This window comes from Notolepis coatsorum (assembly GCF_963971535.1).
Source record: "Notolepis coatsorum genome assembly, chromosome: 8".
Lineage (NCBI taxonomy): Eukaryota > Metazoa > Chordata > Actinopteri > Aulopiformes > Paralepididae > Notolepis > Notolepis coatsorum.
This window is the reverse complement of record NC_140172.1, coordinates 70,900,823-70,914,098: the sequence shown is the minus strand read 5'-3', so window position 1 is coordinate 70,914,098 and position 13,276 is coordinate 70,900,823. Positions and strand designations below refer to the sequence as shown.

At 42.4% G+C, this 13,276-nt stretch overlaps 1 protein-coding gene across 1 annotated transcript in view; it reads right to left on the bottom strand.

Moving 5' to 3' along the window:
- The window catches only part of LOC311233485 (seizure protein 6-like), a gene marked incomplete at both ends in the record, with an annotated part of 402,600 nt that extends 390,225 nt beyond the window's left edge, over positions 1–12,375 (bottom strand). The window contains one exon of the mRNA XM_084320453.1: positions 12,318–12,375. Coding sequence (XP_084176579.1) covers positions 12,318–12,375 — 58 coding nt within the window. The remainder of the gene's footprint in view (positions 1–12,317) is intronic.
- Positions 12,376–13,276: the final 901 nt, after the last annotated feature.

Sequence of the window (13,276 nt, the reverse complement as noted above, 5' to 3'; positions counted from 1 at the left end):
GACACATAGCCATAATATAGAAATAGCTCTGCGAAAATCATGAAATATCGGAAAATCTGTCCCAAAAGGCTGGCATTCAAGCGATAAATCGATAAATCGTGGCACTCAATGTGTTAAGGAAAGGTTTGGTTAAAGGAGTTCATTACTTGCATAGCCTGTTGGATGACAAAGCACTTGTTTCTTCAACTACTACTGTATGAATTGGCCCAGCAGACAGATTAATAGAGTATGTATGTATGCCCATACACACACACCCACACACACACACACACACTAGGGATAGGCATGAGTAATCGATTGCATAAAGCATCAGGTATATGTGCATTGTTATGTCTGTGGATCGAGACATAATACAATCGGTACTGTGTGTGTGTTTGTGTGACTCCGCGCAATATATCATTATTCCTGCTACCATGCGTTTTAAGATGCGTTCTAAAAATGGATTTCCCTAAACAATTACTCAAGCACTACTTGAGTAATTCATGCCAGTACTCGATCTGGGAAAACATTACTCGTGCCCATGCCTAACACACACACACACACACACACACACACACACACACACACACACACACACACACACACACACACACACACACACACACACACACACACACACACACACACACGCACACACACACACACGCGCGCGCGCGCACACGCACACACACACACACACACACACACACACACACACACACACACACTGGAGTCAAGTTTGCATAGTTTATATTTTAAAGTTGTTATACAGTAACACCTGTTGTACACCTGGGCCCTATTCCCCGTACCTGGTTCAACTAAGTCGATCAAAAGTCCCATTAGCCAGATTCAATTAACCCGATGTTTGAAACCAGGCTTTCCCTGTTCCTCGAACGCTGATTCACTCTCGTTAATTCAAACCAGACTTGATACTCAGGATAATTGCGTGCGGCCGCCTCACCTGAAAAAACAGCATGTGTCGATCACAGAAATCCTGATTTTCTAACGGCATTGATTGATTGATTTAAAAAAACTTTATTAACAGATTGCAGAATGGGTACAATACAGTACGGCTCAATAGCCTTGCCAACAAGTTAAATGCATATCTATAGGCTAATGTTAAGTCCCTCATTACCCAAATCAATCAGATTATATTTCTTTAAATGTGCCTGCTGGCAGTAGGCTTAATGGAATGAATAATCGAATGAGATCTTGCTAGAGAAAATAATTTGTTCAACTCTTTGAGAATAAGTAGATAAAAACAAGCCCAAAGAGTATCTAATTGATACGAATTAATAGATACTTATGAGGATATCTGTACTGTATGCGCTTAGGTATCATGTACTATATAAATACATGGTTCCCAAAGTTTTCAAGGCGCGACCCCCGAAATAACGTGTCAGAGGGGCTTGGAGGCTATACAGTTTCACTATTAATCAGGTTTTAATCTGTTTCGGACATCATCCATACATGCATTGAATTGATTAACCTTTGGTTTATACCAGTGACACCAGTCATGTTCATCACCGCAATTGCTCATTCACTTTTCTCAAGTCACGTCCACGTCATCAAATCCGTCAAACAGCGCATCTCCTCAGACATTTTAATCCCAGTTAGTTACAATATCACAATAACGTGTGAGTGACAGTGATACAATTCAACAATCCACAGATTCAGATTCATCGTAATTCACATCCACAATCCATGCATAAAGGCGATTAAATTTATGCTTGAATGAAACACAATCCGGGCGCTCCATTAAGCAAATACATCCACAGCGGAGAATATGAAACGAATCAGAGCCAAGCGCCCGATAGGTTTCATTCATTAAAAATATCCCAGCAGGATTCACATTTGCAATGCTCCGTTATTAAAATAACCACATAGTGTGTGTCGCGATTCGCGAGCGCCGTATAGAGTATGACGTGCATTATTTATTTAGGACAAAGTAAATCCATAGGCTGAATATGATCTATTATCAGCATTTTAGGTATATTATTTATTTATTTTACATTTCAAAAGCCCCCTCTAGAAAAACGAAGCACAAAAACATAATTCAGAATGGTATAATGGGATCTGTGAGGAAGGGAGCTGGCATTTTTTTGCAAGGGCGTGGCCAGTTTATCCAGCTAACTGAACTAAACTCTGCGCTGGAGCAGGTTACAACTTTTTGATCTGTTGCCATAGTGATTTAGAAAAACGTGCTTCGGGAAACCGAAAGGTCTGACTTATGTCAAGTTATCCTGAAAATTATCCGGCTAACTCAGTTAGCCACATATGGGGAACAGGGCCCTGGACAACTACTAGTTAGGCAGCATGGATGGATGTATACCCTATAGCAGGGTTTAGGGAACCTATGACTCAGGAGCTTTTTATGGCTCTGTCCCAACAGTGTTTTCAACAGTTCACAAGAAATAAAAAATAAAAAGGGAAGCTCAAATGAAATTGAGTTGGAATGAGGACATTTAGTAGTTGAGTCTACATGGTCCTCGTTGTCAGACTGTGTTGAATGAGGACTGTGTAGACTCAACCACTGAAAGGGCATATTCCAATGAAATTCCCTTTGAGCTCCTCTGATTGGTTAGAATGGAGAGCCTCGCTATGAGTGGCTTTATAGAGTGGAATATTGGCACAGTCCTCATCCCAAGTGATCGGAAATCGGACATACTTTACTTTCAATAACGCTTTCAATCAAATAATGTAAAGCTTAAATTAAAAGCGAGTGCCATATATAGACACCTGTGGGAGCTACATGTTTTGACAAATAAAGCCTGGTCTCAATTAGATTAGATTTACTCAATTAGATTTATACAATTAGTTTTACTTGCATTCAAACATTTTGCTGATCACCATGGCAGCATAGTGAACCACTGAGTGTGTGTGGGCGGCTGGCTGGTCGCTGTCCGTGGGGCTGAACTGGTCAGGAAACTGAAAACAAAGTGATTTCTCTCTACATTCACTTAACACTGTCTCTCAGAGAGAGATCAAGTGAATGATTTGTAACTGATAGCTATTCAACAGCCAATTTTACAAAAGTTATATTCATACCGATAAAAAATGTAAATAATTCTTTTTTTATAGTATTTCCCATCTTTGCTGAGCAAGAGTTTTGTGAGAAATATAGTCCCAAATATAGGCCGGTTGAGTTCAGTGATTGAAGCAAATAAAAGCCTGGGCCCTCATTTATCAATGTTGCGTATGCACAGATATGTGCATAACCCGTGCGTACGATCATTTCTCAGGGCATGCGTACCTGGCGCCCGGCGGTAGAATATGGATACTGCATACGGACGGCATATGCTCTCATCAGTTTCATGCATTAGTTTCAACGCGGAAATAAGCTTTTGTTCATTAGTTTGACTGACGTGTTCTGTATGACCCCCGTAATTCATTATAGTTAATTGTAAAATAGCAACAGTAATGTAATTATGGTCAAAACCCTATAAATAGCATTTGGAATAATAGGTATTTCCTTCTGAATGAATGCAGCATGGTTTATATATAGCATTATCGGAATATACGGGGTGCACTGACTGCGCTCCTCGTAACTCAACTCGTTATTATTTTGCGCATAGATTGCAGAAATACGGGAACGTTTTGATTATATTTAAAATGCTTTGCTATTGTTAAATGAAACAAGTGGAATTCCGAAGCTGTAAGCAGAATACAAGTCATATGAACACCCACGATATAGTGTTCTTCCGCCTTCCTACTGTATAAGAAATAATTAAAAACGCATTGCAACGAGAACAGAGGTTATTTGTTGAGTTTATGTGTATACAAAACCCTTGCAATAAATGTGTCTTAAATGAATGAAAAGCATACATGATCGTATATCGTGTGGGTGATATGACTTGTATTCTGCTTGCAGCTTCGAAATTCCACTTATTTCGTTTTTCGCCTTTTAAATATAAATCAAAACGTTCCCGTATTTCTGCAATCTATGCGCAAAATAATAACGAGTTGAGTTCTAACAAAGAACGTATTACATGCTGGGTAGGCTGATAGAGTAAACTATGATATGAATATGAATATGATATGATATAAGGTATACTGGTCCGTCCGCGAGGATAGCGAGGAGTCAGATAGCCATTAAATGCCATTTGAGAATATAGGCTATTAATGCAAAGCGACGGCCTATAGCCTATACATATTATTTAATGTTTTCATAAGCGTAAAGATACAACAGCTAGATTAATGATCAAGTTAGTTTACTGTGCAGGGTTCGCAGGGCTATGCCATGTGCTATTATATATGCGCAAGTTACTGTTGCATAATGTAGGCTATGGCTGCTATTATATGTAATTCATATAGGCTACCTACCTGTGTCATATATAATATAACAGACGTGGAGTTTTAGCAGATTAGATTAGCTGATCTGTTGAGGCTCTTTGTCTGCGTGTAAGTGCCTGGTTGCCTGCGCATGGCTGTCAAACCCTGCCCCCACGGGGTCGGGTATGGGAACGGGAGCTGAACACGCAGCGGCCCGGACCCTTCCCTGTCGGAGTGGCCATCGATAAGCGGGTGTGAGAAACTGGGTGCTATAAACTGTCACTGTTCACAATACCGACATATGCACTTTTATTCCTTATTACTTATTTACTTATGATTTACCTACTGTCCCTTTATTTTATTTGATTATTATTATTATTATTATTATTATTATAATTATAATTATTATTATTATTATTATTATTATTATTATTATTATTATTATTATTATTATTATTATTATTATTATTATTATTATTATTATTATTATTATTATTATTATTATTATTTTTTATTTTTTTTGTTTATTTGTTTATTTGTGTGTGTGTGTGCCTGTACGTGGGCAAGTGTGCGTGTGTGTGTGTGTGTGTGTGTGTGTGTGTGTGTGTGTGTGTGTGTGTGTGTGTGTGTGTATGCCTGTATGCGCGTATGCGCGTGTGTACGTGTGTGTATGTCCCAGTGTGTGTGAGTGTGAGTGAGAGATGGGAGAATGGATTGAGTGGGGAGCACAAGGACACATTTTCAAAATTGTTCATGAGAGTGACACTGAACATTCTGTAGATCTGTCGATTGAATGTGAAACCTCATGAAAAATAAAAAGATTTAAAACATATAGGCTACCTAATACCGACAACAAAATAGATTGTATGCCTCTACAAATCATATTATAGCCAATCGAACAAAACTAATAAAGGCATTCATATTCCAGCATGGTTAGAATGACACACCAACGCCAAACAGTGGTTAACGAACGGTCTTTATTAGTATTTTGAGCTGTCCAGGCAGAATTGCAGCAATGGTCTTAGGGAGTCGTTGATATCTGACATCACCGTGTACAAGTCCGCCAGCCTTTTATTTATCTCATAACACGGGTTGTGTCTTCTTGGTTCGACAGCGCCTCCGTAAACAATCTCGCTCATGGAGTTTCTCAGAGTTTGCTCGGGTCAGTCCATTATTTCACATCCCATGGGGGGGGTTTAATTACCATATATGGATAATCATGCACGAGCATTGGCGGTAAGAACAAATGGTATTTATCAATACGGAGGAGCGTAGGACCCGTGTACGTACGGTTGATAAATCCCGATATTTCTGTGCGTATACACACATTCTAAATTCTGTGCTTAAGTACGAAAATAGAACACTTTCTAAGAATTGTTGATAAATGAGGGCCCTGGGCTATTAACTGAAGTTTTACGGGTATGACGTGCAGTGTTCAAATAATTGTTCTAATGTTAGCAGCTCCATCTGGTCAATTGGGGAAACATTTGTTGAAGCTGAAGCATAGGCTACCATTGTGATGCAATGTTACTACAGTAGTAATAAAAATACTATTCATTTATTTATTTTGTCCAAATGTAGGTTTCACTTGTATATTTGAGCTGATATAAATCTATACAGTATTAATTCATAATATATATTACAGTTCAATTCAATTCAATTACAAAAACTTTAATAGTCCCGCAAGGGGCAATTTAACCATTTCACTATCACTCTACCAAATGGTTAACCCTTTCACTGTGACAATATGGAATGTTAACCCTCTCACTGCCACACGACAAAGGGTTAACCCTTTTACTACCACACTACATAAGGTTAACCCTTTCACTACCACACTACAGCCGGTTAACCAGCTGTAGTGTGGTAGTGAAAGGTTAACCTTCTGTAGTGTGGTAGTGAAAGGGTTAAGGCATGGATACGGCAAACAGCTGCACTTATACACATCCAAGCCAGAACAGGGGACAAGAGACATACATGACACTATTAAAGCACAAGAGACATGAATGACACTGTTAGAACAGGATCCTTATAGTGCGGCTGGGTGGCGCAGCGAACTAAGCGCTTGTCACCAATGCAAGAGACACTGGTATCGAATCCGGCTGTCAGCGTTGCCTCCGGCTTGGTCGGCCGTCATACTGGCTCGATTGGCAGAGTCAGCGGGAGGGAAGCCGGTGGGTGGGTCCGGGTTGTGTCAATACTTTTACCAACTAACCTCCAGTTCCGCGTTCGCGTTCTGCGATCTGATTGGCCACTGACGTTTCTGGTCATGTGACATCTGCGCCAATCGTGTGACGCCTGTTTCTATCACTGGTTAAGCTTAGGCACTCTTTCGAAGTTGGTTAAGGTTAGAGTTTGTGTTAGAGCAGGGCGATAGAACACCAGCCCTGATTCCAAACTCTAACCTTAACCAACTTCGAAAGACTCGCCTAAGCTTAACCAGTGATAAACTAGGCGTTAGGTAGTTTGCAGGCTGTTCGAGGCGGAAATAGGCGCACAAACAGGCGTCACGCGATTGGCACACATGTCACATGACCAGAAACGTCAGTGGCCAATCAGATCGCAGAACGCGAACGCGGAACTGGAGGTTAGTTGGTAAAAGTATAGACGCGTCCGGGTCGTTGTAAACAGCGACTCCTACAGTTCGGTCGGGGCGCCTTGCACAGCGAGGGAAGGATCTGGAGGGAGGTAGTGTGACCTTCCACACGTTACACTCTCCCAGTGAGAGTCCGCACTGCCAGGTGAAAAGAAGTGGTGGGCTGGCTACACATGTGTCGGAGGAAGCATGTGATAGTCTCCGCCCTCCCGGACCGACGGTAGGGGGTAGAGTGAGCAACGACCAGGAAAGGGATTGGGAATTGGCATAACGACTGACATTGGGATGGGAGAAAAACGGAAAAAGGAAGGGGGAAAAAGATAATTCAAAAAAGAAAAAGAACAGGATCCTTATATTGTTGATCTGTCAGCCTAATTAATGCATCAATTAAATTCGGTCACTACAAAAAAAGTGCACTTTCGTAAAAAAAATTTAAATCAAGGGGTCAAAAGGTGCATATTAGTGAACTGACCATTCCTTGTACTGTGGCCAGTCGAATGGCCTCTGGAACAAAACCAAACTTCCTTCTGTTTGTTTTACAGGCAAGCTGTCTAAAGCACTTTCCTGATGGCAACAAGTCAAAACACACATGCAGGACATGTGTGGAGTCGCTAATTATCTTGTGTGCTTTCTTGAGCACTTGAGCCATGTTAAACTGTACTAGGGATCTTTGTGTTTCGAGATAGTTAGCAGTATCTGTCAGACCTGAGATCAGTCTGACACATCAGACCCATGGAATGCCACGCTGGCTTTAACGGGATCACAGAGAGACGAGACCGCGACACAGCACTGCGGTAAGTCAAATCGATTTTATTCAAAACCATTTTCACCGGAAGGCTATTTGTTTACTCCTTGTGTGTGTCGTGTTGGAGAGCTAGTTTGCGCTGTGTTCCGTGGGGCTGATGTGACGCCGGGCTAGCGGCAGACACATGAGCATGGAAGCCTCCTCAAGGTGCAGCAACAGACAGCACCTCCGGCTGCATATCAATGTAGTCATCAGTGACACTCGATGCGCAGAGAGCGTTAATCAGATGGGGAGAGCCCCACTCCAGGCGGCAGGGCCGCTGACAGACATCAATCCTCTTAATATCCTGGGGGCTTTAAATTCCGTATTATTCCAGAGAGCCACTAGACAAGGAAATCAATAGGTGCCTTCCGCTCAACTCGGAATACAAGGCCTTGGAATGACTCGACGTGGCTCTACCGTGCACCATAGTGGCACGGTGAATCCATTCTGATGACCGAGGAGGAAATGTCCCAGGAGACGTTTTGAATGAGCTGTGTGTGTATGTATGTGTGTGTGTGTGTGTGTGTGTGTGTGTGTGTGTGTGTGTGTGTGTGTGTGTGTGTGCACGTGCGTGCGTGCGTGCGTGTGTGTGGTTCCTTCCCACTATAAGTAAAGATTTTTGCACTGGCCTGCATTGGGCGCGGCGAGGAAAGGATGTCGAACAATGAAAGGATGAAGCTGATAAATGATTCTATTAGTCCTCTGCTACATGACTGGGTAATTTCATTAGGCTCGTGGTGAGCGTGATTGGTGGTGTGCGGGAGAGGACGTAAATGAGAAAAGAAATGAAAAGAAAGATTGAAAATTAAATCAAGGGGAGCTCGCTTGGCTGGAAGAACGAGGAGGTGGGGTAAAAAAAAGCTTCAAAGTATAAAAATATTTCACATTTTCATCCTCCGGGCACCGGTAATTGCAACCCCCCCCCCCCCCCCAAAACAAACGCACATCAGAAGGTGGCCTCCTGCCCACACAACGAGTCCATTTCTCAAAACATCAAACGATGCCTCTCCCTGTTAGTCCGGCTTTGAGTTGAAAGTTTGGACTGAAAGGGATGGGCTGAAAGGAGCTTTATTGAGATAAAAGACCTCCCCTGCCCTCTCATCCAGATGTCCGCCATTATTCTCCCTTTGGCTTCTGTAAGTGGAACCTTAACATTTTTGCCTTTTCAATTTTTTACGGCCAGTGTTCCAGTCCGTTGAATGTCATTCCCTTCTAATAGGCGTTGAACACAGTGTAATGGTGGCGCGGAGCGCTCATAAAGCTCGACCTTTAAAGCTGGAGTGGAACCAAACGCAAGAGCCGACCAGAACTTCATTAGCATAAGTGCCACTGGACTGTATTAAAGGTGCACTATGTAGTTTCCAGAGTTGGAGAAGTGGCATTTGTTCTCGAATTCAAGGTGTACTTTCATAACTGAATTGACTAAATGTCTCCAGAGGGAAATTGGGTGCCTGCTAAACTGTTTGAAGCTAGAAATCCCCCTGACAAGTAACTGTCTACAAAGGCAGAGCCCACAATTTTGCTTACAGACCTATTCTAGGCTTACTTCGTTTGGTCCACAGTGCCTCAAAATAATGTTGTTTTGATTCATGAATGAATGAATGAATGAAAACTTTATTTAACAGATTGCAGAATGGGTACAATACAGTAGGCCTACGGCTCAATACACACAATTGTTAAGGGGATGCAGACCTGAGAAAGACGTTTGTCTTGTTTCCATCAGGGTCCCCCATTTTCAATTCATATAGACATTTATGACATACACAACATACATGACATTTATGGCATAGGGACATATAGGTATTTAGTACTGATACATTTGTGACATAAACGGTATTCAAATATACAGTACTGTTACCCCTAGATCCTGACAGAGTATATACATATGATGGGGAGGGGACTGTACTTTAGGAGGGGGTGGGTGGGTGGGAGAGAAAAATACATACGGCGGGGAGGGAATATATACATGCGGTGGGGAGGAGACTGTCTATTAGGAGGTGGTGGGGGTTTTGGGCATTTACGGTGGCCAGTTTCGAATTGCAGCCTCCCGTAGGTGCTCTTTAAGAGCGGTTTTGAATGTGGGTAGGGATTCACATTCCTTTACAGCTTTGGGTAGGGCGTTCCACATTGATGTGGCATAATTGCGAAACGTGTTTAGTCCCTTGTTTGAGCCGAATCTGGGTTTAACATGATTTGTTGAGCTTCCTCTGGTGTAGTGGTTGTGGTATTCACTGACCTTTGGGATGTATTTTGACATGTACATGGGTAAATAACCTTTTTACTGTCTGTACTGTACCATACAACTACATACCATGCTATTATACTTATACTACTACCTATCATCAGTGTCGTCTGGGAGAAATGCGAGGCCCTGTGCGAGCTCCAAACGCGAGGCCCCCCCCCCCCCCCCCCCCCCAAAGGCAATTTTTTTTTATAATAATAATAATTAATATAATTATTATTATTATTATATATTTTTTTATACAGCCAACATACTCCTAAACAATAGCGCTGCCCGAGGCTGGGCACACAGATACAGTCAACATCAGTGTTGGGCAAGTTACTTTAAAAAAGTAACTAGTTACAGTTACTAGTTACTTCTTCCAAAAAGTAACGAAATTACTTACTCAGTTACAAATTATAAAAGTAACTAGTTACTTCAGAAAGTAACTATTGCGTTACTTTCAAGATTTTTTTTTACATACTGTAAACAGCATACACAAATCTAAACTATTTGAATGTTGCTGTGGGACAAAGTGAGACTAGCCTCCAATCAAATGCCATGTAGGCTATGTAGATATTATAATTACTATGTTTATATAGTGGATCATACAAATACAAACAGAATAGATGTTTTGGAACTTTTGATATGTATTGCCCCTCAACAGGCCACAACTGGGCAACATTAAATTATGCTTGTTAAGCACTATACCAAAAATAAATAACAAATATATACTGATTGATTGAACATTTTAATTAACAGATTTCAGAATGGGTACAGTACAGTACGGCTCAATACACACAATTGTTAAGGGGATGCAGACCAGAGAAAGAGTTTCGTCTTGTTTACATCAGGGTCCCCCATTTTCAATTCATGACATTTATGACGAAAGTCTTTCTCTGGTCTGCATCCCCTTAACAATTGTATGTATTGAGATGTACTGTACTGTACCCATTCTGCAATCTGTTAATAAACTTTTCAATCAATCAATCAATGACATACACAACATACAGATATAAGAATCTAATCGAATCATCTAAACTAATCTAATCATTACATTTAAGACATGCATGACATACAGAGATATATATATCTCTGAGCACCTGAAGCCTGTGCTATTAAACCAGGAAGTGCAGCACTGTTGATAAGGCTGTCGGCACTGCAGTAGAGCCACTCAGTGCCCTGCGCTGCAAAGAGTGAACACAAAGCGCTCATGGACCCGCGGTCTCATGTTGACTGAGTCGCTTGTGTTGTTTGTTGGATTCGTTTTTGAGCTCAAAACGGACACTACACGGACCGCGGTCTCATGCTGACTGATCAGTGATCGCTTGTCTTGTTGCGCTGTGTGTCAGACTCTGGATGCTTTAGACACCCGCCCACCTCCACCTCTGATTGGCTTACCATGACATTGTATTCAACCTCAGCCAATCGTCAGCATGTATGCTTGGCTCGCGCACTGTCCACTAAACAAGGAAGAACATATTATTGCATCTCGGCGCAGAGATATGTCTGATGAAAGAAACAGGTTCATTCATAGTAACGCGCCGCATTTTTTTGTAGTAACGGTAACGACGTTATTAAGATTGGAAGAGTAATCCGTTAGATTACTCGTTACTGAAAAAACGAACGCCGTTAGTAACGAAGTTACTTATAGTGCCGTTATTCCCATCACTGGTCAACATATTCTTAAATAGTAGCGCTGCCCGAGGCTGGGCACATGACACAGTCAACGCATTCCCAAATAATAGCGCTGCCCAAGGCTGGGCATATGATACAGTCAACGCATCCTTAAATAATAGCGCTGCCCGAGGCTTAGTGGCAATGCACCTGCACAGTCGCACACCCGGCAGCAACAGGGAAAATGCACAAAACACCCCCGGAACCTGACAAACAAGCCCAAAGCCAGATAGGTAGATATAGAGAGAGAAAGAGAGAGATATAGATAGAGAGAGGGAGAGATAGCGAGATAGAGAGAGCGAGAGAGAGAGCGAGAGAGAGAGCAAGAGAGAGAGAGAGCAAGAGAGAGAGAGAGCGAGAGAGAGAGCGAGAGAGCGCGAGAGAGAGAGCAAGAGAGAGCAAGAGAGAGAGAGCGCGAAAGAGCAAGAGAGAGAGCGCGAGAGAGCGGGAACAGAGCAGACAACACCAAAAACTCACCCTAACGCAGAGTCAGGTCCAAGAGGAAGGAGACGACCGTGGAGAAAGTTCACCAGTCCCATCATGATATTGTCCCCCCCGTTGGGATGAACCCGGGAGTCCGCTCCCAGTCCATCCGCCACACGTTAGCACCCGACAACGTAGCCAACGCTAGCTAGCGTTAGCTAACGCTAGTTAGCTGTCCCTGTCCCCAGCCAAGCTACTAGCCGACATAGCTATAGCCTGACTGAAGGTTCCAACACGCAACAACTTTCATCCTCAGTCCATCCGCTGAACGTCCTCCCCGTCCCGGCACAACCCAATCACCACACCTGGTACCGACAAGCCCACGGCACGCAGCGCCATCTCCTCCGCTCCGATGCTGCACATCTGGTTATCTTGGCCAAGAGTCCAAGACATCCACTCGCTCCAGTGGACAGCGCCGAATAGACCCTGTACCTGGCTGTACCCCCTCCCCTCATGGATAATACCGGTCTTCTTCACATCTCTCTACCGACTACCAGACCGACGCCAACCAGCTGCCCCTAGTGTTAGTCCTCCCACCCCACGATGCTTTGCATAAAAGTAATCTGCAGAGCCGCAGAGCCATGTAAGCAAAACTAGATTTTAGGTCTGTGATGGAAAGTGATTGTTAACATTCTATTTATTTTTATTTTTATATAAAAAAAATAATAATAATAAAAATGAAAAAATAATTAAATTGATTTGAAAAAAAATTGCGAGGCCCCCCTTCCCGCGAGGCCCTGTGCGACCGCACTGCTCGCACACCCCCTGAGGTGGCCCTGCCTATCATGCTAATAATGTCTACAGTATACAATTTATGCACTCAACTACCCCTCCTGCAAGCTTGTTGTTCACAATTTGTAAGTGGCTATTGGCAGCTAAATGACTAAATGTGATTTGCAGATAGAAAAGATGTTTTTGTAACTACACTAGTTTTAGTCCTTTGTGCATGAACAGGGCTTTAACAGCAGCCACACGACTGTGTACAAATACAATCAAAACCATGTATATTATTATTTGCCGGTTGTCTAGGTATTATTCCTTGTATTAAGGGCTCAGCTAAAAATGAGGATTACAGATTAGACCTTTAAAGACCTTTTTATTATTTTACAACCCGCTTTGATGTTTCAAATTACGTACTTTTTCCCCTTTAATCTTAGAGGAATTATTCTTTCACACGCAGGGAACCGAAACCATGCCGTCTTTCAATTTAGCGACGCGCCGCGTCCAGCGAAGTGCTGTGATGAATGTCTTCTTTCACGCCCCA